This window comes from Schistocerca cancellata, chromosome 12 (assembly GCF_023864275.1).
Source record: "Schistocerca cancellata isolate TAMUIC-IGC-003103 chromosome 12, iqSchCanc2.1, whole genome shotgun sequence".
In the NCBI taxonomy this organism is placed as follows: Eukaryota; Metazoa; Arthropoda; class Insecta; order Orthoptera; family Acrididae; genus Schistocerca; species Schistocerca cancellata.
In genome coordinates, this window is record NC_064637.1 from 30,949,869 (window position 1) to 30,976,987 (window position 27,119).

The window sequence follows — 27,119 nt, forward strand, 5'->3', positions numbered from 1 at the left end:
AGTTTTTGACTGCTACAGACACGTTCTCTACATTCCGTGCTGAAAGTGACTTTGTTGTTGTGCAGCTTACCTAATGTTGCTACCTGTGTTGTAAGACAACATTCTGGCTGCTATCAAATACTTATCATTTGGTTTTCAGAAGACAACAAACAATGGAAAATCTAGTATGGAATGTTAATTCTGATTTTAATAAAGCTATTCAATGAAAAAAATTTCATTTTTGCACATCTCAGCTCAATAAAGGACTGAATTACATTTCATTATTTGTCATAGTTACTGTCCATCAACAAATTAAGTTAACCACTGCATGGAATTAAAAGTTTGCAGAGGCAAAAATGCATTGCATAAACTTTGTGTATGGCTGATTTTAGCCCATATGTTGCCATGCATGAAATGTCGATAAGATATCAGAGATTTATTTAAAATTAAAGGCACAACAATATCTTCTTTCGTTCTCGAGTTGCTGGTTTTTATATCTAGCAGATTGTGGCACGTGACATGCCCATTTCCGTTCCTGCACATCGGGAATCATGTGATCATAACAGCTGTCATATTTAGTAAGCAGTTAACGATATTGAAACAACATTTTTTTTTTTTTTTAAATGTTATTACCTGGCAAAGTGGCATGAATGTTATCTGATAAATACTCCAATTGTTTTTACTCACCGAGATATGAAAGTAACCCATCTGCAGCTGCGAGACTGTCAATGCGATGGGATGCATAAAGATATCAATACGGCTCAAGCTTCCTGAAGATTTACATGTAGAATATGAGAGAGTGGTTCATGTACGAGTCCAGTGGTCAAGCACACTGACTGCCAATTCATTGACTCTGATTTGATTTCTGCTGCTACCACCACCATCCCCCCTCCTCCTCCATTTTATTTTATTCCTCATATTGTTAAGTTATTGATTATAAATTTCAATAGATTTAAACAGCTCAGTATATATAAGTAAAATTAATACCGTATTTACTCGAATCTAAGCCGCACTCAAATCTAAGCTGCACCTGAAAAATGAGACTCGAAATCGAGGAAAAAAAATTTTCCCGAATCTAAGCCACACCTGAAATTTGAGACTCTAAATTCAAGGGGAGAGACAAGTTTTTTAGGCCGCACCTCCAAATCAAAACAAAGTTGGTCCATTCAAATATGAGACAATTTAGGTCGAATGAATGACGATACAGCTACAGTAGTTTGGTTCGAGTCGTAAGCTTAGCAGTTCAGCTTTACCAGGTAGCCATTGCTATGCGTCAGGTGCTCCGTCCGTATTTATACGGGTACCCTCCCTTTTTCACGTGCTTCATCTGGTTTGAATTGATTGCTTTTTTTCTTTGATCTGATAAGTGCCATTCTCTTTGTTATAGGTGTTTTCGTCACTCTAATCTCAAAATGCATTACTGTACTGTGTCATGCATTGTTTGTAACATTCAGATGATGAGTGTTTATGGCTTGTCGCCGCTCGCGGCATGGCTTGCTTTTGTGCACGCTACCACACTTAAAAAAAGAGAGAGAGAGAGAGAGAGAGAGAGAGAGAGAAAGAGAGAGAGAGAGAGAGAGGAATCATCTCATTAGCGAAACAAGGGCAAGAGACTGCTATTTGTTGTTACTTACACTGCTGCTTTCTTTGATAATGATCAACAAGAACCAAATAGTAGACTGTGTATGATAGAATATGTTCTGAACGAGAGTTTGGCGAAAATCTTTGCAGACGCCTCTTTAGTACATTACATTCTGCACAGAAATTAGTCATCTTAGATTTAAAAATCTAGTCAGTTGCCCTGCTTCATCACTTTTAGGCATAAGAATAATATGAATATAAACATGACGTGATACGTATATTGTTTCGCGTTTGCTGTTGTCTCACTCGAGTTTCATAGTTTATAAGGTAGACAGGATTTAAATGAGATAGCAGCAAACACAAAAGAATACATGGCAAAATGTTTATATTCGTATTATTCTTATGGTGAAGAGAATATGGCATGTGATTCACAATTCATAAAAGTTCCTATTAACAACCGCGTCTACCCACAGGTAGGAAAAAATTCAGAATGTAGAGTTGGCCATATTGACAAACATCCCAAGCAGTCTCGCCAGTCGGATTTTCGTAGTACAACAAAATGCCACTACATTCAAAGATGAACAATACGGAATTTGTATTTACTTCGTTGGATAATGTATGAAAATGCAGTGGTTGAAACTCGGGGCGGAGAAAAAAGTTCGTCTTCCACCTTTTTTTTAATTTATTTACTGACTCAGAGGTTTTGGTGCCAGTATTTATCTTTGTGCCTGCATAGCATGCCTGTGTAGCGTTATATATATATATATATTCGACGGCAGAAATTAGTTGTAGCGGCACCTACCAACATTTTTCAGAACTTCCATTTACTTTGCACTCGATTCTAAGCCACAGGCGGTTTTTTGGTTTACAAAAACCGGGAAAAAATTGCGTCTTAGATTCGAATAAATACGGTATATTCAGTTTAGTTACGGTTACTATCCTTGTAAGTCAAATGGCTATAGCCTGCTTCATTGTAGCACACTGGTACAATTTTGCACGAGCTGTCAGTTGCTTTTGTCATACTCCACCTTACGGTCTATCCACCTCTGCAGCTACATGTATACTCAGCAATGCATTGCGCATTGCACATTGCACAGCAAAGGATGCACTGTATCAATATTATAGCCTTTCTGTCCTATTCCATTCATTCATACATTGGGTGAGAGAGAAAGACTGCCTACATCCCTCTGCTCATGCCCTAATCTCTCTCATCTTATTCTCAGTATCACTACACAAAATGCACGACAGGGAGAGCGTAATGGTGGCAGAGGCCTCTTCAAACACAACTACTCTAAATCTGCCAAAAGAGAGTTACACAACAACAATATTGTCATACCTCGGAGGGTTTCCATTTAACTCCCCCCAGAATTTGTTACACTTTCTTACAGAATGTGTCAATCTGTTAAGTTCCTTGTAGGGCATCTACAAATTTCTTTGACGTCTGTTCCCATCCCTGCTTGATAAGGACTCCAAGCACTGGAACAACATTCCAGAATTCGTCATCTACTGGCTCACATGCAATTTCCCTTATAGACGTATCACACTTTCCCAGAGTGCTTCCAACAAATCTAAGTCTTCCTTTCACTTTCTGTAATACTCATTATAAGTGATCATCCAACTTAGATCACTTTTTACTAATACATCTACATCTACATCTACACAACTAGTGTGCTGTTTACACTTAAGTGCTCAGCAGAGAATTCCAGTGAACCAGTTTCACTCTAATTCTCCACTGTTAGAATTTCAATCGGCAAGTGTGAAAAATGAAGATTCCAATATCTGTGCAAGAGCTTTGATTTCTCTTATTTTGTTATTATCATCATTTCTCCCCATGTAGGTGTGCTTCAATAAAATATTTTCATATTCGGAGAAGAAAGTTGGCGATTCAAATTTCACTCCATTAAAAAATGCCTTTGTTTTAATGATTGCCACCACAACTCCATTACCATATCACTGACACTGTCTCCGCTATTTGGCGTACACGACAATACAAAACAAGCAGCCGTTCTTCTTACTGTTTTTCTGTCCTCCATCTATCCTATCTGATGCAGATCCCATATGGCACAACAGTTTTCTAGCAGAGGATGGACAACTGTAGTGTAGGCAGTCTGTTTAGTGCACCTGTTGCATCTTCCAAGTGTTCTGCAAATAATATGCAGTCTTTGTTTTGTCTTCCCTACAAAATTACCCTGTGTGATTATTCCAATTTAAGTTGTTCGTAATTCTAATTAATAGGTATTTAATTCAATTGACAGTCTTCAGATTTGTGCGATTTACCGTGCAACCGAACTTTAACGGATTCATTTTAGTACTCGTGCGGATGACCTCACACTTTCATTATTTAGATTGAATTGCCTCTTTCAACACCACACAGATATTGTGAATAAGTTATTTTGCATTTGGTTTTGATCTTCTAATGACTTTATTAGGTGATAAACAACAACACCGTCTGCAAACAATCTAACAGGGCTGCTCAGATTGTCTTCTAAATTGTTTATACGGGTTAGGAACAGCAGAGGTCTGTAACACTTCCCTGGGGAACACCTGTCATCACTTCTGTTTTATCTACGACTTTCCATCGGTTACTACACTGTGACCTCTCTGAAAAGAAATCGGAAATCACGCTGCACAACTGAGATGATACTCCACAGGTACACAGTTCGGTTAAAACCAGCTTCTGAAGAATAGTGGCAAACCCTTCTAAAAATAGGGAATTAATTTGAGATTCCCTTGCTACGTGTCAATAGTGTGTTTTCTTCAAGGTAATTCATAGTGTTCGAACACAGTACAGGTTACAAGATCCTACTGCAAATCGACATCAGTGATACTGGCCTATAATTTGTCAGATTACTCCAAAAACCTTTCACGATGTGGCACACTCCAGAGGTTTGGCACTAATCTCGTAATCATATACTATCTGGTCCACTTACACTGTTATAAGCATTACGTTACATTTATCCACTCATTACACCGAGCTGAAATTTTTGTTATACTCGGAAATGAGCCGCTACGGGCTCAGAGACTCACTCTGACTTTGACGGTGAGCATCCTGTCGCGAGCGGAGGGCGCGCCGCCTTGGCGGTCGGGCGTCGCTGCCGCAGAGCCGACGGGCACCAGGCACAGCTTCCCACTGAGGGTGGTCGGCTCTTCCCCACTCTGTAGGCAGAGGCACGCGACCGCCCCCGACTCGAGCATCGCTTGTCGGTAGCCGTCGGGGCCGGGCTGCCCCACCACCTGAAATAAAACCTCTGTGAGGGGTGCTGACATTTTTTTTTATCTGTCTCACACTCAGAATAAAAAAACTAACTGGAGCAACAGCTAATCTACAACTTGTATACACTGTTCTCAGAGCACTTATGTTAATATACTATTTTGAGAATAACCGCCATTAACTTCAACAAGAAAGTGTAAGTGAGAGACTTCTCCGGCACACGCGAGAGGTCCCCATGACTATTTCGTTCGGTCTGATAAAGACTGATATATGATGTATCTGAGTAATTTAAAACACAAATACAGATTCAGGCTATAAGAGAGATGACAAACCAGATGACAACAGTCACGTGGAGAGAGCACGCATAAATAAAGAGCTGACACATTTGACAGGCAATCTTCACCATGACAATTAATTTTCTCAGATGTTCTGAAGTGACAAATGTATTTCTGAGGTAGAGAATTACTGGAGGAGGAGCTCCATGTAATTTTTAGCTATCTAGAAGATGAAGGGTCAGGGTCAGTTGAAAGAGATAGATTTTAGCCCTTGCATTCAAACTCTGTTCAGTAACAGTTTGGTGGAAGGAGAGGGGGTTTTTTTTTTTTTTTTGTGGGGGAGACCATTTTGCACATCTCCACGATTGAACGGAATGGACAGTGTCTTGAAAGGAGGATATAAGACGAACATCAACAAAAGCAAAACGAGGGTAATGGAATGTAATCGAATTAAGTCAGGTGATGCTGAGGGAATTAGATTAGGAAATGAGACACTTAAAGTAGTAAAGGAGTTTTGCTATTTGGGGAGCAAAATAACTGACGATGGTCGAAGTAGAGAGGATATAAAATGTAGACTGGCAATGGCAAGGAAAGTGTTTCTGAAGAAGAGAAATTTGTTAACATCGAGTATAGATTTAAGCGTCAGGAAGTCATTTCTGAAAGTATTTGTATGGAGTGTAGCCATGTATGGAAGTGAAACATGTTTGATAAATAGTTTGGACAAGAAGAGAATAGAACCTTTCGAAATGTGGTGCTACAGAAGAAAGCTGAAGATTAGATGGGTACACCACATAACTAATGAGGAGGTATTGAATAGGATTGGGGAGAAGAGGAGTTGTGGCACAACTTGTCTAGAAGAAGGGACCGGTTGGTAGGACATGTTCTGAGGCATCAAGGGATCACAAATTTAGCATTGGAGGGCAGCATGGAGGGTAAAAATCGTAGGGGGAGACCAACAGATGAATACACCAAGCAGATTCAGAAGGATGTAGGTTGCAGTAGGTACTGGGAGATGAAGAAGCTTGCACAGGGTAGAGTAGCATGGAGAGCTGCACCAAACCAGTCTCAGGACTGAAGAAAACAACAACAACAACAACAACAGGATGACCTGCTTAAAGCTCTATGGGGTTGTGCCTGCTATTTGCCTGACACAGTACAAGCAATACTATAGTCATCCTCAACACGATAAAACAGGGAGAAGCGTGCTTCAGAGCCGCACTATGAAGCGGTTCCTGTCACGATCAGACAGCTACAGTTTATCAGAAGACTGGCATACGAATCAGCAGCCATCTCAGTTTGCAACACGTTCTGAACATCACTACTCCGACACTAGACACGAGCGGCAAAGACGTGAATGGAATTTGAATGCACGTGACAGTGATGCACACGAGGATCACAATCACAGCCGTAACGTAAGCTCATTTCCAGACCTGCGGTCAGTCTGTGCAGTGCACCGATAGTACCGATGCACCGACAAGCTCCGTACGTATTTCTTCGTCCAAGTCTCTCTCACGGTCATCGACTAGGTCGGTATCTCTCCTCGGTCGGTTTGCTATAGATACTGTATGTATTTTTCTTTAAAGGCTGGATGTACTCTCCATATTATATACTTCTGTAATTCATGAATCTACTTTCCAACCTGCAACAAATGCAACTGATATTCTAATGTACCCTATTTTTAGTCTGTTACTGTCAACAAGCATTGTTCCATTTAAAAAAGTTTGTCTGCAAAAAGAAATATACTTTTTAAGTATTATTACAATCTGTTTATTAGCTAACAATATGAGACCCCGATCACAAATCCAGTGAAAACCACACATCAATAGCACTTCTCACTTCCACAATATTTGCAGTGCAAGTTTCAGACGATTCACTCTGTATAGCACACACACACACACACACACACACACACACACACACTTGCACGCACGTGTGCACTGATAATGACGATGTAAAGTTAGAATCCAGTTGTAATGCAGATACTACCTGAAAAAGTGTCGGAGGTTACTGAAACACAGTGTTACAGGTTATCCAATAAGAGGAATATACGACAGAGCCACGCCTTATTAGTTTGATGTAAATCCACCAAATGACAGATATAAACCTCAGAAACAAACTGAGAATTTTAATGCACTGAATATGAGAGGCTGGACCACTTCGTTTTTTCAGTCAATATCTGTAATGGTCACGATCACGCCTGATCTGAAATGGAATGCTGGAAATTAGATTAGTAATTTAAATAACTAATGATAAGTTACTGCTTCAAATGGGACATAAAAGAAATTTCTGGCGCAACATGATTAAAAGAAGGGATCAACTGATAGAATAGTCTTTGATGGATCAAGAAATAGTTTGATTGGTGAAGAGAGGAAATTTAGTGCAAAATTTGTAGAGGAAGACGAAGTCTCGAATATAATGAGAAGGCTCAATGTTATACAGGTTGCAGCAGTGAGGTAGAGATGAAGAGGTTTGCACAGAACAGGCTAGTGTGGAGATGTGTATCAAACCAGCCTTCATTCTGATGGCAACAACAGCAACAGCAGCAGCAGCAGCAACACGTGTATGACAGCATTACGCACCTGGAATGGGCCGTCCTCCAACATGAGCGTGACGGTCAGCCCCGTGTCATTACGCACCATGAAGGGCGGCGTCTGCTCCTGGCGCGGCGGCAGCTGGCCGGACACTGCCGACTGGAACGCCTTCCCCAGGTTGCCGAACACCTCCAGGCACGTCTTGCTCACAGTCAGCTCCAGGTTATCCTGAAACACGATTCTGTCGAATTCTCCACACTGAGACTGACTGCAGATACTTTATGTAGTAGGTGTAATCGACTGTTTCGTGCTGAAGGCTCTTTGTCCATTACAACCTCAATCTCCACAGGGTAAACATTTGTTCTGATGTAATTCAACTTTCAGCTACAACATAAAACTGCTTATAATTACCAGTCTCTTCATATGAGACTTTTTATTTATATTTGCTTTATCAAGAATTTTCGTGTGATCCACATTTTTAATTTTGGTCCCCTTGTTAGAAGTTACATCCACTATTACTAACATTTATTTCACATCAGAATCATTTGTCTTCACAGGAATGGCAGATTTGTTCTTTTTTGATAATAATTTTTGAAGCGACTGAGGTATCTCAGATCAAGTCTGACGTTCAAAATACTTGACTCGTGTAACTAATCTCATCAAAATTATTCTTAATTACCATTAATTAACTAGAACATTGACTGATCACAAAATAGTTGACCTGACAAATCCAGCTTGACATTTGCAGTTCTGTAATCAAACGCACTTATTTGATATCTGTATTGCTATATAAAGACAATATTTGATATCTGTATTGCTATATAAAGACAATACAATGCTTAACATTGTTACCAGATATAAAAAGTTATTGCAGTGAATCCAAAAATCTCAAAAAGCTCTTGACTGATTCACTTCAAATTTTTTACTTTAATGAACATTAACATGGACCTAGGCTACTATACTGCTTAAAATACCAATGTACAAGTTCTCTGTCAAAACCAAAAGTGAGAAAAAAATTCTGTGCTTTGAAATGTGTGATTTCATTTCATTATTTTTTTATTTTTATATTTTTTTATTTTTTTGTGGTTCCTTTTAATTACAATATCAGCGCATTAACACCACTGAACATGTTGTTCCTCCCAAATACAGAGGATCCCAAGAGGAATGGTCAATATTCAGGTATATAACACAATCATTCAAACCAAAAAAGTGTACTAACTGTGGGCTCAGAATTGCATACCTGAACAGCTATGAGCACTTGTTCATTACTGTAAAACACATCTCTTATATTGAAAAAAGTGCAGAGCCCATGTTTACTAGACTACTTTGCTTGTAATGATCACTCCTGTCATATTCCTGAATACTGTCCATTTCTCCTAGGACATCCTGTATATACTTTTTCCTTATACAGCGTGAGTCGTAACACCCAATTTATTTTGTGAATGGTCACATATATCAAAACGTGTGTTTTGGTAAATGTTAAAGCATCGAGAAAGAAACACGACACAATCCAAGAGCATCAGAATTTTGTAAACCATACTAAAGTGCATAATTCATCGTGAAGTGCACACTGGCTTGTCCAGATTCACAATCAAGTAGGCCCCATCTGATATTAAGCTTTTCAGCATGGTTTTTGGGATTTAAATTTTCTTGGAGCACCAGTACTGTACTATCTCCTGTTTGGTTCTTTATTATGGCAGAATGCCATACATGTCAGAAGATGAAAACATGCACTAGAAATTCAGCAAACAGTTGGAAGTAGCTAATACTGTGGAATGAAACACTTTGTTCAAATAAATTGATTGCCTCGGTAGAAAAGATTAATAAAGCCAAAGTTCTTTAGCAAACTAACAAAAGTAACTTCATTGTTCTGCAAGGCGATTAATGCTCGACTGCCAAAAACACGGAAATAAAATAAAATCAGAAAACTGAAACTAATACTATATTTTTGCCTTCCATAATTATGTGAATGTATTTTAATTCACTCGATAGCTCCCAGCCACAGAAATCCATTTTGTTTTCATTTGACACGGGAGCTGTAAACGAAGAGGAAACAGCGAAATCACTTAACGTAAACAGGGGTCATTTGGAGACTAGCCCTCCCCCATACCCTTCCCCCTCCCCACTACAACTCTGTGCCCGCACAAATCTGGCAGCTACAACATGCCAGAAAAATTTTTCTTGTTAGCATCTGGCTGCTTGTGGCTACTGCCAATACAGCTAACAGCCACACTTCAAGTAGCCGGAAGTGGCAGAGGGTACTGCTCGTATGCAAGTCAACCACGCATGCACATGAGCCCACTGGCAACTGCTCAAACGAATCTAATGTAAACAGTTGGGATGTCACACTCATAGAAAGCAGTTTATTGTTAAGAAGTATTGTATAGTCTTTCCCCTAAGGCCATTGACATATTTTTGCTGTTTGCAGATGCTTGTGCGTGCATGGTGGTTTTTCTTTTTTTTCTTTTTTTTTTTAAATGGCACATTTCCTTTGCAATTAAAGTTTTTTTTTCCTGTCTTGTTTATGTTTTATTGCTGCAGTATTATTCTCCAGTAGCAGGATACAGTAACATTCTTTGCTAGAGTATTAGTTCTTACCAGTCAAAATTACATAAAACTAATTGAAAACTGAAACAATGAAAAATTCCCGGAATTCTGAAAAATTCCTAAGTTTTTCCCAGTTTTCTCCCAGCCGAAAAAGTTTCCCAGGTTTTTCCCGGATTTCCCGGGTCATATACACCCTGCTCCAGGCTGTCAATGACCAACTTCTGGGCATCTCTGACACATCCTCAGTTTGCAGTCTTTGTGTAGGTACACCTCTCACCTGACCTATGGTGAACTGCAGGCTGACCGACACACTGTGGGTGGGACTTCTGATGTAGCCTCGTGCTCACCGGGGCACCGACACTGCTTCTCAAACTGTGGCCACCTTCCCATCTGACACACTTCCACCTGACGTTGCTGCGCACTGCAGTGTATTGTATTTTGCCGAGGTGAGCTCCCCCGCGTGCAGTCGACGCACACCGTCGAGATGTCGGCTTAGGTGTGTGTTCGTGTCTGCCCCCAAATAAAATATAATGTTAGCACGGCTTTTCTGATTCTGTAACCACCAAAACACGGGTTTTTTACACCTTCCACCCAGCTCATTTATGGAGTCGGTACCTATCAGACACTCCTAGCACAGTGATATCTCTATCACTGAAGGGTTCACTTGCTCATGTATTACCTTACCCAAACAACTCAAACTATTTGATGCATACCTTTGAAGTAATATCTATTGTCATGGCTGGAGGTTGGTAAGGTAATTCCTCTACATCCTCTGAGGAAGCTGGAGTCTGCACAGGCTCCACCGCATTCATCGACACCTGAAATGTTGCACAAATTTTAATAGTTAGGTGTAGTTGCAGAATTCTGTGTCCTTTAAAGAGAAATTTTTGAACATCAGCATTCAACAGAGAAGCCATACAAAGAGTTTGTTTACAATACTATCACGAGAGTAAAAGGTAGGAAAGAAGTAAACAAGACTAGGTTTTTAACATACAAATTCAATTAGGGAGCACAATCTCAGATACAACAAGGAAGGGGATGAAGTTGGCAAAACATGGCTATGACAAGTGATGTAATAATGAACAGCACAGACAGAAATACAACAGAAAACTGACAATACATATTTTACTTCTATATTAATGATTTTGGAATGAAGGAGCATAGCACAATGTCTACTACATGCCAAAAAGCAAAAGTCTGGCTGTGAGTCGACAAAGGCAGTCATTGTGATCTCTTGAGATTAACTACAGATGTGGCAATGGAACTTGCCAATTTGAAAGCTCATTAGACACGGTCAAAAGATATTTATACATTTTTTTATTATTTTTGTGTTTTTCATAATTTTTAATCTAAAATTACACTTTTTAATTAGAATAAATGGCAAATGACCACCCTTCTTGTCAATATACTGATTTCTAAAGTCCAGTTGACTCTTGCAAGCACAGGATGGGTGTGTGGGCTATTTCTGCATGCATATTCTCGTTCAAATGTCAAAGTCACTGGACAATTCACATAGACAACAGATTTTAAAAATTCCAGTGTAATAGAAGTAGAGTGTGCTGACCACGGAAGACTGTGCATCAAGATTGTTCCCCCAACAACCTTTGGAGTTTGCACTGAGTATGCTCTTCCACATTTTGATGAAGAGGCCTTTTGTGGAGTTCTCTGGAATAATTAGCACTCTACTAGCACACAGTTTGTTTATTCACACAACCAGACAGACGGCAGTATGCTTCGTCACTAAAAAACACCAGCAAGTGCTGAGACAACTTTTCCCACAACTCTGCATGTAGATTTGTCAAACAGAAAATAGTGTTCACCGAGTTCTTGTGCCACAACTACAGGGTCATCACAAGGACTTCACCTCACAGGAGATGGTCAAAGGGCAGCTTTTGGTGAGTGTACTGTAAGACCTTCAGTACACTCACCACCAGATTATTTGACTTGTCGCTCTAACGAAGTAGGCGAGTGTCAGTAATATGTCTCGTGGTCTTATTGTGGCGTGTTTATCTTCTTCCATTAGGTCAGACGATAGAAATGCCACTTGCACGCTTAGAGTAGCAGATTAGCGGTGACCAAATTTAAACAGAACTTGATTAATTATCACACACATTTATTAAAATAATAACAAGCATAAAAATTACTTAACTTGTTTCTGGATGCTATTTACAATTTACAATCTGAAGTTCCTTTGGTATTGGAACATTAATCTTATTGTCACATATATCTCTGATACTTGACAAAAGTGTCTACACATTTATCTTCATGGCTATGTACAGGAATATGGTGATCTTATTGGGCGCAGATTGAATCTTGACTATAGACTGGTACAGACAAATGTAGAACTCGTACAGACTGTTGCAGACAAATGCAGATTGACTAATCGGAGGTCTGTACACTCGTTATAATACCTTGCGCGTTCATGTACCACTGCGCGAGTGTGATCCGCGAGGAGAAAAGGTTCTACATTAGCAGCAATCTCATTGGCTGCGTTAGATATTAATACGCGGATTGGCGGAGGCAGAATTTGGTCCGTCTCTATGGCAGCGCCATCTCTTAGTGCGGAGACGGACGAGTGCTGCGCCTGCGCTGTTGTGCTTAGCGGGGCGGGAAAGTTGTGTACGCGCTGACTACACGGAACTATGTACACAACACAGCTGAAATCTCTATTGTTGACCAATGAGCAGATCACAATAATGACCGTCTTACTGCTTCAATGTTTTGTCATGTTCGTAAAGACAGTGGTAGCCACATTTTTCTTCTCTGCAGATTTCCTGCTGCCTTGAAGGTGGCAAACCATGGAAGAACTGACGGCCAGCCAGGAACAGGACTTAGGTGGGAAGCATGTCTAATATGTGGCAAAAAGTGACCACCATTAGGAAATTTGGTTTCTATGACAAGCACACATTGCTTCTTCTGTCACTGCACACTCACTACTGTTGCAGATGCACTCTCCCCCCCTGCCGCCAATCCACAGCTTCAACTGAGACCATCTACCAGACCCGCCCCCCTCCCCCCTCTCTCCAATTGGCTTACCATGCCTCCATTCATGCTGCCCCAAAAATCAGCAAACTTTGTTATCGCACCACGTACATTTCCTTACATTTTCCATACAAGTATACTGAAAACTGTGACCAGTCACTCATGAAATGTTAAGATACACTTTCCATGGCTTTACAGGCTTATCTTCACGTGAGGCATGCGTATGTTCACCTATTCATGTTTTCCGCATAATGCTAGTGTTACTGGATGTAGCTCCACTGCAGCAAGAAGATGGCAAACACTCTTACGAAATATCTCATTGGTTGCTTATGTGTCAAGTTGTGTCAAAAAAAAACAAGAGTTTTCTATTTACTGTGGCACTGTGCTAATACTGAAATACAGTGGATCATGTGCCAATGTTTGACCAGCCTACATTTTGGAACTAGTAAGCAATGGTGGTGTTGTGGTTTATCCAGGAACTGGTTTGATGCAGCTCTCCTTGGCAGTCTAATTTGTGCAGGCCTCTTCATCTCCAAATAACTACTACACCCTGCAGCCGCTTGAACCTGCTTACTATGGCCAAACCTTGGTCTCCTACAGTTTTGACCCTAAACACTCCCACCCTCCCCGCACCATTGCCAAACTGAAAAATCTATCAATCACAGGATGAGTTCTCTCAATTGATCCATTCTATTAGTGAACTGATGTCACAGCTCCCTTTTTTTCCCTAATTATATTCCATATATCTTCATTAGTCACTTGATCTCATTTGCTGGTGTTTTTTTTTTAGAGATGAAGACACTTCCTTCTGTCTGGATGCGTAAATCAACAAAATATACACTTCAGGATTTTTCCATACACCACAGTTCAAAAGCTTCTATTCTCTTTTTGTCTGAACTGTTTACCATCCACGTTTCATTTCTATGCAAGGCTTCATTCCAGCAAAGTACCTTCAGGAAAGCCTTTCTAACATTTAAATTTATCTATACCACTGAATGAAGACAAGTCATCGTTTAATGTTGTTACCAAAAATCTTGAAAAGTACTTGACCAATGTACTTAAGATTTTTACATGATACTCTAATGAACATTTGGTCAGACATGGACTACATATTTTAAAATTATGTATACATACAAAGGAGAAAAGTTGTTACCAAAATCTCTAAGAGTTCTTGACTGATTTGACTCAAACTTTTAGAAGATACTCTAATGAACATCTAGATGACCATAGGCTAGGCTAGTAGTTATATAATGTATATAAATATATTTAATATGGAAAGGTGCAATGTTGTCAGCAAAAAATCTAGTAATGTTCTTCATCAATTGACTTCAAATTTTTACACAGCACTCTAGCAAACATTCAGATGGGTATACGCAACACATTTTTTTTAAAACAACAATGTACAGTTTTTATTTAACAACTAACTGCACGAAAGAAATTATTGTGCTGTGAAAATGTGTGTTTTCAATTGCTCTGTCCCAGTCTGTTTCAACTACAGTAGGAGGGCAATGTGAATCATTAGCTAAATTGTTTCTCACATATTTATTCTTTCTCCTTTTATACTTTTTTAACAAAAGCTACATAAACAACAATATTCTGTTTTATCTTCTTCCTCGTTGTTGGTTTTACAGAAAACACAGATGATGTTTTTCCTGCTAATCTGTTTATGATTAGAATGCTACTACAGAGGCTAATCAAATAATGGAAACCCCAGGTAGTATTGCTACTTACCATAAAGAAGACACGTCACGGTGTAGACAGGCATGATTAAAAGACACTCAAATATAGATTTGAGTCACAGCCTTCATCAGTAGAGAGAGAGAGAGAGAGAGAGAGAGAAAAACGTGTGCGCAGACACACACACACACACACACACACACACACACACACACACACACACACACACACACACACACACACAGCCAACTCCAGCATCTTGTGGCAGAACACATCATCATGTGGGATGCAAGCAGCAATCTGGAGGAGTGGTGAAGGAGAAGCCATAATTGTGAATGGGTGCAGAGGGATGAACATTGTCAATTTGAGTCTGCAGGGAGTAGACTGCCAATAGGTGCAGTGTCAGGAGGTTGTGGGGCAGGATGGTGGGAAAAAAAGGAACAAAAAAGTAGAGGAGCAGGCAAAGACAGGTGGATTTGTTGGTAGACGGCTGCAAATAAACAGGGTGGGAGACAAGAATAGGGTGGAGACAATAGGACATAGGGGGTGGAAACTGTTGGGTGGAGGGTGTGGGAACAGTTAAGTTACCATACATCTACATTTATACTCCGCAAGCCACCCAACTGTGTGTGGCGGAGGGCACTTTACGTGCCACTGTCATTATCTCCCTTTCCTGTTCCAGTCGCGTATGGTTCGCGGGAAGAACGACTGTCTGAAAGCCTCTGTGCGCGCTCTAATCTCTCTAATTTTACATTCGTGATCTCCTCGGGAGGTATAAGTAGGGGGAAGCAATATATTCGATACCTCATCCAGAAACGCACCCTCTCGAAACCTGGCGAGCAAGCTACACCGCGATGCAGAGCGCCTCTCTTGCAGAGTCTGCCACTTGAGTTTGTTGAACATCTCCGTAACGCTATCACGGTTACCAAGTAACCCTGTGACGAAACGCGCCGCTCTTCTTTGGATCTTCTCTATCTCCTCCGTCAACCCGATCTGGTACGGATACCACACTGATGAGCAATACTCAAGTATAGGTCGAACGAGTGTTTTGTAAGCCACCTCCTTTGTTGATGGACTACATTTTCTAAGGACTCTCCCAATGAATCTCAACCTGGTACCCGCCTTACCAACAATTAATTTTATATGATCATTCCACTTCAAATCGTTCCGCACGCATACTCCCAGATATTTTACAGAAGTAACTGCTACCAGTGTTTGTTCCGCTATCATATAATCATACAATAAAGGATCCTTCTTTCTATGTATTCGCAATACATTACATTTGTCTATGTTAAGGGTCAGTTGCCACTCCCTGCACCAAGTGCCTATCTGCTGCAGATCTTCCTGCATTTCGCTACAATTTTCTAATGCTGCAACTTCTCTGTATACTACAGCATCATCCGCGAAAAGCCGCATGGAACTTTCGACACTATCTACTAGGTCATTTATATATATTGTGAAAAGCAATGGTCCCATAACACTCCCCTGTGGCACGCCAGAGGTTACTTTAATGTCTGTAGACGTCTCTCCGTTGATAACAACATGCTGTGTTCTGTTTGCTAAAAACTCTTCAATCCAGCCACACAGCTGGTCTGATATTCCGTAGGCTCTTACTTTGTTTATCAGGCGACAGTGCGGAACTGTATCGAATGCCTTCCGGAAGTCAAGAAAAATAGCTTCTACCTGGGAGCCTGTATCTAATATTTTCTGGGTCTCATGAACAAATAAAGCGAGTTGGGTTTCACACGATCGCTGTTTCCGGAATCCATGTTGATTCCTACATAGTAGATTCTGAGTTTCCAAAAATGACATGATACTCGAGCAAAACACATGTTCTAAAATTCTACAACAGATCGACGTCAGAGATATAGGTCTATAGTTTTGCGCATCTGCTCGACGACCCTTCTTGAAGACTGGGACTACCTGTGCTCTTTTCCAATCATTTGGAACCTTCCGTTCCTCTAGAGACTTGCGGTACACGGCTGTTAGAAGGGGGGCAAGTTCTTTCGCGTACTCTGTGTAGAATCGAATTGGTATCCCGTCAGGTCCAGTGGACTTTCCTCTGTTGAGTGATTCCAGTTGCTTTTCTATTCCTTGGACACTTATTTTGATGTCAGCCATTTTTTCGTTGGTGCGAGGATTTAGAGAAGGAACTGCAGTGCGGTCTTCCTCTGTGAAACAGCTTTGGAAAAAGGTGTTTAGTATTTCAGCTTTACGCTTGTCATCCTCTGTTTCAATGCCATCATCATCCCGGAGTGTCTGGACATGATGTTTAGAGCCAATTACTGATTTAACGTAAGACCAGAACTTCCTAGGATTTTCTGTCAAGTCAGTACCTAGTATTTTACTTTCGAATTCACTGAACGCTTCACGCATAGCCCTCCTTACGCTAACTTTGACATCGTTTAGCTTCTGTTTGTCTGAGAGGTTTTGGCTGCATTTAAACTTGGAGTGAAGCTCTCTTTGCTTTCGCAGTAGTTTCCTAACTACCATAGATTGAGGCCGGCAAATTACAGGAGTGGAGAATGTGTTGAGAGAATAACTCCTATCTCCACACTTCAAAGAGCTGGTGGTGGATGGAAGGATCCAGATGGCTTGGGTAGTGAAGCAGCCACTGAAATCAAGTGTGTTGTGTCCAGCAGCATGTTGTGCCACAGGGTGGTCTACTTTGCTTTTGGCCACAGTTTGGCAGTGGCCATTCATCCTGGTGGACAGCTGGTTGGTAGTCATATCGATATAAAAAACTGTGCCACGATTGCAGCAAAGCAAGTAAATGATATGGTTGCGCCCAAAGGTGGCACAGGTCCTGTTGGGGTGGGATAAACCTATGACAGGAGTAGAATAGGAAGGGCTGGGTGTGTGGAATGGGTAGGTATTGCACCTATATCTTCCTCAGGCATATGATCCTCCCTATACACCAACATCTCTCATACAAATGGTCTTACCACTATTGAATACTACCTCCCCCAATGTCTTTCAGACTCCAAACCCACTACCTCATTCCTCATACACCTTACTAACCTTATTCTAACCCACAACATCTTCTCATTTGAAGGGAAGGTATATAAATAAATCTGTGGCACAGCCATGGGCACCCGCATGGCTCTCTCTTATGCTAACTAGCCATCTAGAGGAGACCGTCTTAGCCTCCCAAAACACCAAACCCCTAGTCTGGTTCAAGTTCATAGACGATATCTTCCTGATCTGGACCCAGAACCGAGACACCCTATCTTCATTCTTTCACAACCTCACCACTTTCTCTCCCTTCATGTGATCCTCCTCAACCCACCTTCCTAGACGTTGACCTCCCCTTCTCTGATGGTTCCCTCCGCACCTCTGTCCACATTAAATCCACGAACCACCAACAGTACCTGCATTTTGACTGCTGTCATCCCTTTCACAACAAAAAATCTCTCCCATACAGTCTGGCTACCCAGGCATGGCATATCTGCAGTGAAAAAAACAACACTGCTAAGTATGCTGAGGGTCTCACCAAGGCTGCCACAGACAGGCACTATCCCCCAGACCTAATCAGCAAACAGATAGTCCCACCGACCCCAAAAACCAGCCACAAAGGAGTGTCCCATTCGTCACCCAGTACCACCACCGGCAGAACAACTGAACCACATCCCTTGTCACCTATCATCACGCTCTGAAATGAGGGACAACCTACCGAGACACTTCCCACTCCTCCTACAGTAGTATTATATCACCCACCCAACTTCCACAACATCCTAGTCCATCCCTGTGCAACTCCCAATCCCAACCCCTTGCCACAAGGTTCGTATCCCTGTGGAAGACCCAGGTGCAAAATCTGCCCAATCCTCTCACCCAACACTTCCTATAGCAGTCTGATCACAGGTTTATCCTACCCCATCAGGGGCTGGGCCACCTTTGATAACAGCCATGTCTTTTACCACCTCTGCTGCTATCACTGCACAGATTTTTACATTGGTATGACTACCAACCAACCGTCCACCAGGATGAACAGCCACCAAACTGGGGCCAAGACCAAAATAGAAAACCCTGTGGCACAACATGCAGCTGAACGTAACACACTTTATTTCAATTGCTGCTTCACTATCCGAGCCATCTGGATCCTTCCATCCACCACCAGCTTTTCTGAACTGCACAGATGGGAGTTATACTTACAACACATTCTCCGCTTCCATAACTATCCCGGCCTCGACCTACGGTAACATACTGCCCCACTCCCTCCACCCGTCATTTTCCACCTCCTACATCCTATTGTCTCCTTCCCATTCTTATCACCCACTCAGTTTATTTGCAGTCCTCTCCAGTGCATCCACCAATATTTCCCAACTCCCCTCATTTTTTGTTCCTTTTTTCCCCACCTCCCTGCCCCACAACCTCCTGACACTGCACCTGTAATAGTCCGGTCCCTGCATACTCCACCAGACAGCACGCGCATGCACTTGTCTTTACTGACAAAGGCTGTGTCTGAAAGCTACATGTCAGTGTCTTAATTGTGCCTTTCTGCAACTTGATGTGTCTTCTTTATGGTAAGTAGCAATCTGTCCTTTCCTACACTGTCGAATTACTAAAAATCTAAATCACCCAAAACTTTGTAATCCTACGCATTCACAGATTAAATATATGTGAAACTGGCACTGAAGCTATTTCCCTCACAGATCCAGGGGCTCAAGAGATATCTCTCGTAACTTTTATACTAACTGATCTATGCATTCATTTTAAGCAACTTCAATTTCAAATTTCCAATCAGGGTTTCATTTGAAATATAACTCATGGTAAGAAAGAGGGGTAGAAGGACGGTGGAGCAGGGGGGTGGGGGGGGGGTCGGATGTGAAGAGAGGAGAAAATAAAGGTAGACAGGAGGAGGGGGCAGATGGACAGAGAGTGGAGGGAGGAGGAATCGGGCAGACAGAAAGGGGGAAGAAGTTTAGGTTGTATATTCAATTCCCAAACATATTTAGCAATTGTGAAGAATTGTGAAGTTCGCTAGTACTAGATACGGACAAATTCCTCTTTTTCAGAAATTCTTTTCTTGCTATTGCCAGTCTACATTTTATATCCTATCTACTTTGGCCATCATTTGTTATTTTCACTGCCCACACAACAAAACTTATCGAGTGCTTTTAGTGTGTCATTTCCTACTCCAATTCCCTCCTACCTGTTTAACTCTACTATATTCCATTAGCCTCGTTTTACTTTTGTTGATGTCCATCGTGTAATCTCTTCTCGAGACACAATGTCATCGGCAAACCTTGAAGTTTTTAGCTCTACCCCTTTCTCGACCACTGCTTCCATCTCCTGTTCCTCAACTCTTACATCTGCCGTCTGGTTTTTGTACAAGTTGTAAAAAAATCTTTCCCTCCCCGTTCTTTATTTCTGCTACTTCCAGAATTTCAGTGTTTGTATTTTTGCCACCTCTGTCAAAAGTTCTCTCTGAATCGGTAAGTGCTATAAATGTACGTTTACTTTTCTTCAGTCTATTTTCTAAGATAAGTTTCGTGGTCAGTATAGCCTTGCATGTTCCTACATTTCTGCAGAACTCAAACTAATCTTCGCAAAGGATGGTTTCCAACCGTTTTTCATTTGTTCTGTAAATAATTGGTGACAATATTTTGTAACCGTGACTCATTAAACCAATTTTTCAGCAGTATTCACACCTGTCAGCAACTGTCATTTTAATGCATAACGGAGAATAAATTGGGTCGAGATGAGATATGACAAAATGTTTTAGATAAAAGTTGTAGGTGGCAAAGAGGGTCAACTCCTTGCTACCAATGTACTTAGCCTTGAACATAATTTTCAAGGTGATTTGCAGGTTAACGTGATTTTTTAAAATGGGAGCCCTAATATTTGAGTCAACATTTGAAAAGAGCAGCAAATTTTACTTATGAAATGATACATTATTCAAGGTCATGGCTAGTTCAATGAATGTCAGATAAGCAAATATGTTTTTAGTTCTGCTAGGGATTACCTTAGAATAGATGAGGAATCCAGCAAAATACAATGTTAGATACAAATTGGAAGGGGCATCTCAGGGAATAAGAGATGAGAAGACTCATTCAAGAACTTGTAAATTGACAATCTATGTTTTATATATGTTTGTTCTGTCTTGCAAATGTCACAATAACACTGTGATGTATTTATTTTTGCCAATAAACATGTTTATTAAAACAAAGTTTATATCTCTGCTTACTCTTATCAAACCCAATGTCACATATACGGGTTTCCACGAAACAAAACTCAATCTTCAAATGATCTTTGGCAATTACCTTTAAATCACAGTTATTGGTTAACATACATGACTCCTTAGGTCCCTTTCAATCTGCGTCAAACTATATTTAAAACATATTTGCTTATTTTTTGACCTTGATTGAAACTTGCCATGACCTGGAATAATGCATAATTTTATACATAAAATTGGCCAATCTTTTGAAATCTTAAATCAATTATCAGGATCCCCATTTAAGGGAGGTAGGACGTCAAATGGGCTGACTTGGAGCAGGAGAGGCACTACAATACGTTTTAATTTCCACTGTCTATACTTTTACAAATAAATTTATAAAACTTTTTCAGCATGACCAGGAAGGATTCGGGATTCACACCCATAGCAGTGGAAGTTCAAAAACTTAACAAAATAATTTTTTCTTGTATCTGAAATTTCATGAGTTTTTTACATATTATTGGCTGCATTTGCTCCTATAGGTACACTTTTCTTCACAACTAAGAGAGATTTTTCGATGAATTTTGCACAGCATAGGAACCATAGTTACAAGTGTATGAAACTCTAGAATTTTCCAAATATATTAAAAACTGTGGTAAAAATAGAGATAATTAACTATAAAATTTGAGTTTTTTCTAAACATGAAGTTTAAAATGTAACACCTCATTCATTTTTTCATAAATTAAATAAATTGTAGAGTTTCATACACCTGTAAGAACGGTTTGTATGCTGTGCAAAATTCATCGAAGAATCTCTCCTACTTATGAAGAAAAGTGTAGCTATAGCATCAAATTCTGCCAACACTAACTGAAAAAATGATGAAATTTCACATGTAAAAAAAAATTATTTTGTCATGTTTGTCAACTTCCACAGCCATGAGTGTGAATCCTTAATCCTTGCTGGTCATGCTGACAAAGTTTTATAAATTTATTTGTAAAAGTATAGACAGTGGAAATTAAAATGTGCTGTGGTGCCTCTCCTGCTCCAAGTCGGCCCGTTTGACATCCTACCCCCCTTAAAAAAAAAATCACTTTAATCTCCAAATCACCTAGAAAATCATGTTCTAAGATCACAGCTATTAGTAGCAATGCATGACCCTCTTTGACATCTACAACTTCTATACAGAACATTTAGCTTTATCTCACCTCCACCCCTATTTATTCCACATTACAGATAACACGATGAAAGCTATAAGGAAACGTTACCTCTGCACGGAGCTCCCACAGGGCGTGAGTCAGCTTGCCATCCTTCAGCACTTCCACCGGCTCGATGAGCGGCTCCCAGAGTGCCAGGTAGCTGTTGTAGTAGGCCATCTGCACACTCAGGTTGCTGTCCACGTACAGCTGCAACACACAACACGCCCTCGCTCTCAGCTCCTAAACACTGTAAGTGTACCACAACTTCTGAGACCGACATATTGCTCGCGCAAGTCGACATCACAGCCAATATACACTCCAGGAACAGTGTAATCAGGTATTTGATGAGAAGGGTGTGGGGTGCCAATCCACTACAGTTACAGAAGTCCAATTATGCCTCTGGAGCACACTGACTGTGTTAAGAAGTTGACCACTGCAGTGAAAGAGTCAATATCGATTGCGGTGGCATGCCGGAAGCAGACACCAAAGTGGCAACTACACCCATTCACCGGTACTGCATTCTCTCTCGTCTGCAGGACACTGCAGCATTTGAATAAAAGGTGAACGTGGAAACCTACCCCGTCAACCCAATCCGCAGCTCACAGGCCATTGGCATTGTATACGATGTGGGAAATGTTTAGTGTAGAGGACACAGGTCGTCATGTATACCAAATGGAAGCACCAGAGGTGTTAGGCACTCTCAAAACAGAAGAGTCAGCTACTAAAAGTGAGCTCCCCTTTGGGCACGGTGAGGGTGGGAGACCCGCACCGAAAGACTGTCGTGTAGAACTGGAGCCTCCTCCTAGAGGAAGCCTACGTTCCGACTGAGAATGGCGAGGCTACGAGATGTAGACCATCTACCGGATGAACCCTGCACACCAGATGAGCTTTTTAAAGTTTATAATGAGGCTATTTTGGCCTCAAATTTCTGTGTAAAGGAGTGTAACAGAAGTTACCAGGAAACACAAGATTAATGTGAACGTTGAGCAAAGGGGCAAAATGTGATGAGAGGAAAAATTTTAATTGGTGATTTGGATTAAACTTTTCTGATAGGGCCTTATTAAACAAATAGCATGTTGGTTACAAGTTACTCAAGTATTTGAACTTAACGATCATCTGAAAAAAAAAAAAAAAATTAGATATTGTCATGTTCCAACTAAATTTCTGTGGTTTTAATGGAGAATAACCTAGGATGACAGCAACCATAGTGAAAATTGTGTTATAACAATATTGATGAGTGTGACTATCAACTCTGTTAGAATTGAAATGATGATCAAATAAATGCTCGTATTTACAAAATTTGCTCGTTCTCAACTATTAAATATATTCCATGCACATTATCTATGTAGGTTAAAATGAACTGTAATCAAGCTACATTTAAATCTAAACAGGGACATCCCTATACAAAAACTCCACCTTCCTACTACATTAAGTCCAATTACCTTTAACATTTTTTTTATTACTATTTTTTTTTTTTCTTTTTCCTTCGATAATGTCGACAAATCACTGGTTGGAGTGGTGATGGTGGCAGTTTACAACATTTCTGTTTCTCATGAGCCAGTGTTGTCAGTAACATCCCTTCCCCTTCACTGCCGACTGCTTACTTTTCTCATTGCCCATTACTTACTCTGTGGGAGTTATTTTAGCATGTTACCAAAGCTAGAGTATACAGCAATGTAAGTCATTCCTGATTTTTTAAATTGTTTTTGTGGCTGGTAAGTTTGTTTTCCTCTACAATAACAAAAATGATGCCATCCAGAAAGTAGCTTCCGTTATCATATAACATGGGAATTGGTGCGATATGACGTTTGGAGTGGGGGTTTGAGACACACAAGACAATTTCTGCTAAACTGACTTTGACAGTAAGTCAGTATGTTTAGAGCTGCAATAGCGAGAAAGTTGCATTGCTTTTCATTCAGCTGCAGTAGCTGCTCAATGGGAGTGTTGCTGCTGAAAGTCCTCCCAAATATGAAATCTGTTGTGTAGCACAAAATCTCAAAGCTGTTTAAATTCACTGCAGAGTTTGTGTGGTACCTGGGCCAAGTATGATGGTTGAAGATGCTGTTACAATATTACACTCTTACTTCTTTCTGTTTCATCTGCCTCTCCCACCAATCTTGCATTAAGTACATTATCAAATGACACAGTCCATACCAAAGTATAAGGTGTACTACCTTGCTTCCGCCATTTGCCAATAAGTTGCGACTACAGTAAGTAGCAGTCAAAAGAAACAGATCACAGACATCAGGCAGTTAGCTTGGACCTCTGTCAACATAACCTCATTCAAACTTTAGTCGATTTGTGTCTGCATCAAAAAGTTGTTCTCAATTGAAAATGTCAGTTTACGAGCCTAATTCTCATCATTTGCGGGAGGTGTTACTGTTTTGTTTCAGTATGAAGAAAACAGTGGCCGTGTCTCATCGAATGCTCTCAGGTATGTACGGTAAGGATGCTATTAGTGAATGAATGTGTTGTGGGTGGTTTCAACGCTTCAAGAACGGTGATTTTAACGTCGTAGACCGGCATAGTCGTGGAAGAGAGAATGTTTTCGAAGACGCAGAATTGGAGACATTGCTGAGTGAAGACTCACATCAAACTCCAGAAGAATTGGCACGATTAGTGGGAGTGACACAGCAAGCCATTTCAAAATGTCTCAAGGCTATGGGCATGATTCAGAAAGAAGGAACAGGGGTCCCATGTGACCTGAAACTGAGGGAAGTTAAACGGCGTTTATGTGTTTGTGAACAGTCGCTTCAGAGGCAAAAACAGAAGGGACTTTTGCATCGCATTGTGACAAAGGACAAAAAATGGGTTCATTACGATAACTCTAAATGCAAAAAATTATAGGGATATCCCAGCCAAGCTTCCAGGTCGACGGACAAAAGATTATTCACAGCTCCAAGACTGTGCTCTGCATTTGGTGGGACCAGCTCGGCGTCGTGTACTATGAGGTGTTAAAACCAAGTGAAACAATCACAGGTGCTCGTTATCGAATGCAATTCATGCGTTTGAGCAGAGCATTAAAAGACAAACGGCTGCAATACAGCAAGAGGCACGATACAGTGATTTTGCAGCATGACAACGCTCGACCCCATGTTGCAAAAGAGGTCAAAATGTACTTGGAAACGTTAAAATGGGAAGTCCTACCCCATCCGCCGTATTCTCCAGACATTGGTGCCTCTGACTATCACCTGTTTAAATCAATGGCACAAGGCCTGGCTGACCAACACTTCCGATCTCCTGAAGAAGTCACAAATTGGATCGATTTGTGGGTCACTTCAAAAGATGAACTATTTTCTTGACGCGGGATTCATACACTGCCCAAAAGATGGAAGAAAGTAGTGAGCAGTGATGGAAAATACTTTGAATGATCCATGTGTAACCAGTTCGTTTCATTAAAGCCTCAAATGTTGGTGAAAAAACGACAGAAGCAAAGTTGTACACCTTGTATTTTAAAACTTATTCTTTACTAAAAACTGTAAGCGTACACCTCTATGTCCGCCAAATTCAACTTCCACCAGGAAAAGACAAATTATGCCTGCTTCTGCATTTTTCACATATTGTAAGACAGCTGAAAAAGAAGACAGCAACAGAGAGAAAATTCCTCACTTCAATAGTAAAGAGTACCTGACGAGAAAAAAAGATGGAAATGATACCTAAAACCTTGGAACTACACAGAAAGAGTTATGTTGCAGCCAGTGGTGGTGGCACCACACATTACATGATCTTTCATAGTGTCGCTTAATAATGGAAAACAAATGACTAAGGTGGTCCTCTGTCTGTAATAACAAACTAGAACAGGAAACTGAAGAAACAATTTGTCAGAACCAACATTTTGCGATATCCTAACTCGCAACTTTATGCAGGTTCCTATGAGAGTTTTGCACAAGATCATCACTGAACAGTGAGGATACCTGAATTTTTGTGCTCGTCAGTTTCCAAAACTACTTCTTGGCACTCACAGAATTTAATGGACATGAGTTTTTCAGTAATTTCTTTTTCAGTGTACTGAGGAAGGAGAAGGGTTGCTGAAAAACACTGCGATTAGTGATGTGATACAAGTTTCCAGCACTAACAAGGAGACAAAACAGCACACTAAACTATCAGCCAGAAATGTTGTTGTTGTTGTTGTTGTTGTTGTTGTCTTCAGTCCTGAGACTGGTTTGATGAAGCTCTCCATGCTACACTATCCTGTGCAAGTTTCTTCATCTCCCAGTACCTACTGCAACCTACATCCTTCTGAATCTGCTTAGCATATTCATCTCTTGATCTCCCTCTACGATTTTTACCCTCCATGCTGCCCTCCAATGCTAAAATTGTGATCCCTTGATGCATCAGAATATGCCCTACTAACCAATCCCTTCTTCTAGTCAAATTGTGCCACAAACTTCTCTTCTCCCCAGTCCTATTCAATACCTCCTCATTAGTTATGTGATCTACCCATCTAAGCTTCAGCATTCTTCTGTAGCACCACATTTTAAAAGCTTCTATTCTCTTCTTGTCCAAACTATTTATCGTCCATGTTTCACTTCCATACAAATACTTTCAGAAACAACTTCCTGACACTTAAGTCTATACTCGACGTTAACAAATTTCTCTTCTTCAGAAACACTTTCCTTGCCATTGCCAGTCTACATTTTATATCCTCTCTGCTTCAACCATCATCAGTTATTTTGCTCCCCAAATAGCAAAACTCCTTTACTACTTTAAGTGTCTCATTTCCTAATCTAATTCCCTCAGCATCACCCGACTTAATTCGACTACATTCCATTATCCTCGTTTTGCTTTTGTTGATGTTCATCTTATATCCTCCTTCCAAGACACTGTCCATTCCGTTCAGCTGCTCTTCCAGGTCCTTTGCTGTCTTCGACAGAATTACAATGTCATCGGCGAACCTAAAAAGTTTTTATTTCTGCTCTATGGATTTTAATTCCTACTCCGAATTTTCCTTTTGTTTCCTTTACTGCTTGCTCAATACACAGATTG

General features: G+C 40.6%; 1 protein-coding gene across 1 annotated transcript in view; it reads right to left on the bottom strand.

Annotated features, from left to right (window-relative positions):
* LOC126109417 (intermembrane lipid transfer protein Vps13) overlaps positions 1–27,119 on the bottom strand; it is a 443,304-nt gene that overhangs the window by 187,998 nt on the left and 228,187 nt on the right. The window contains exons 34-37 of the mRNA XM_049914452.1: positions 22,203–22,340; positions 10,838–10,942; positions 7,626–7,805; positions 4,588–4,794 (exon numbers count right to left, since the gene is read on the bottom strand). Coding sequence (XP_049770409.1) covers positions 4,588–4,794; positions 7,626–7,805; positions 10,838–10,942; positions 22,203–22,340 — 630 coding nt within the window. The remainder of the gene's footprint in view (positions 1–4,587; positions 4,795–7,625; positions 7,806–10,837; positions 10,943–22,202; positions 22,341–27,119) is intronic.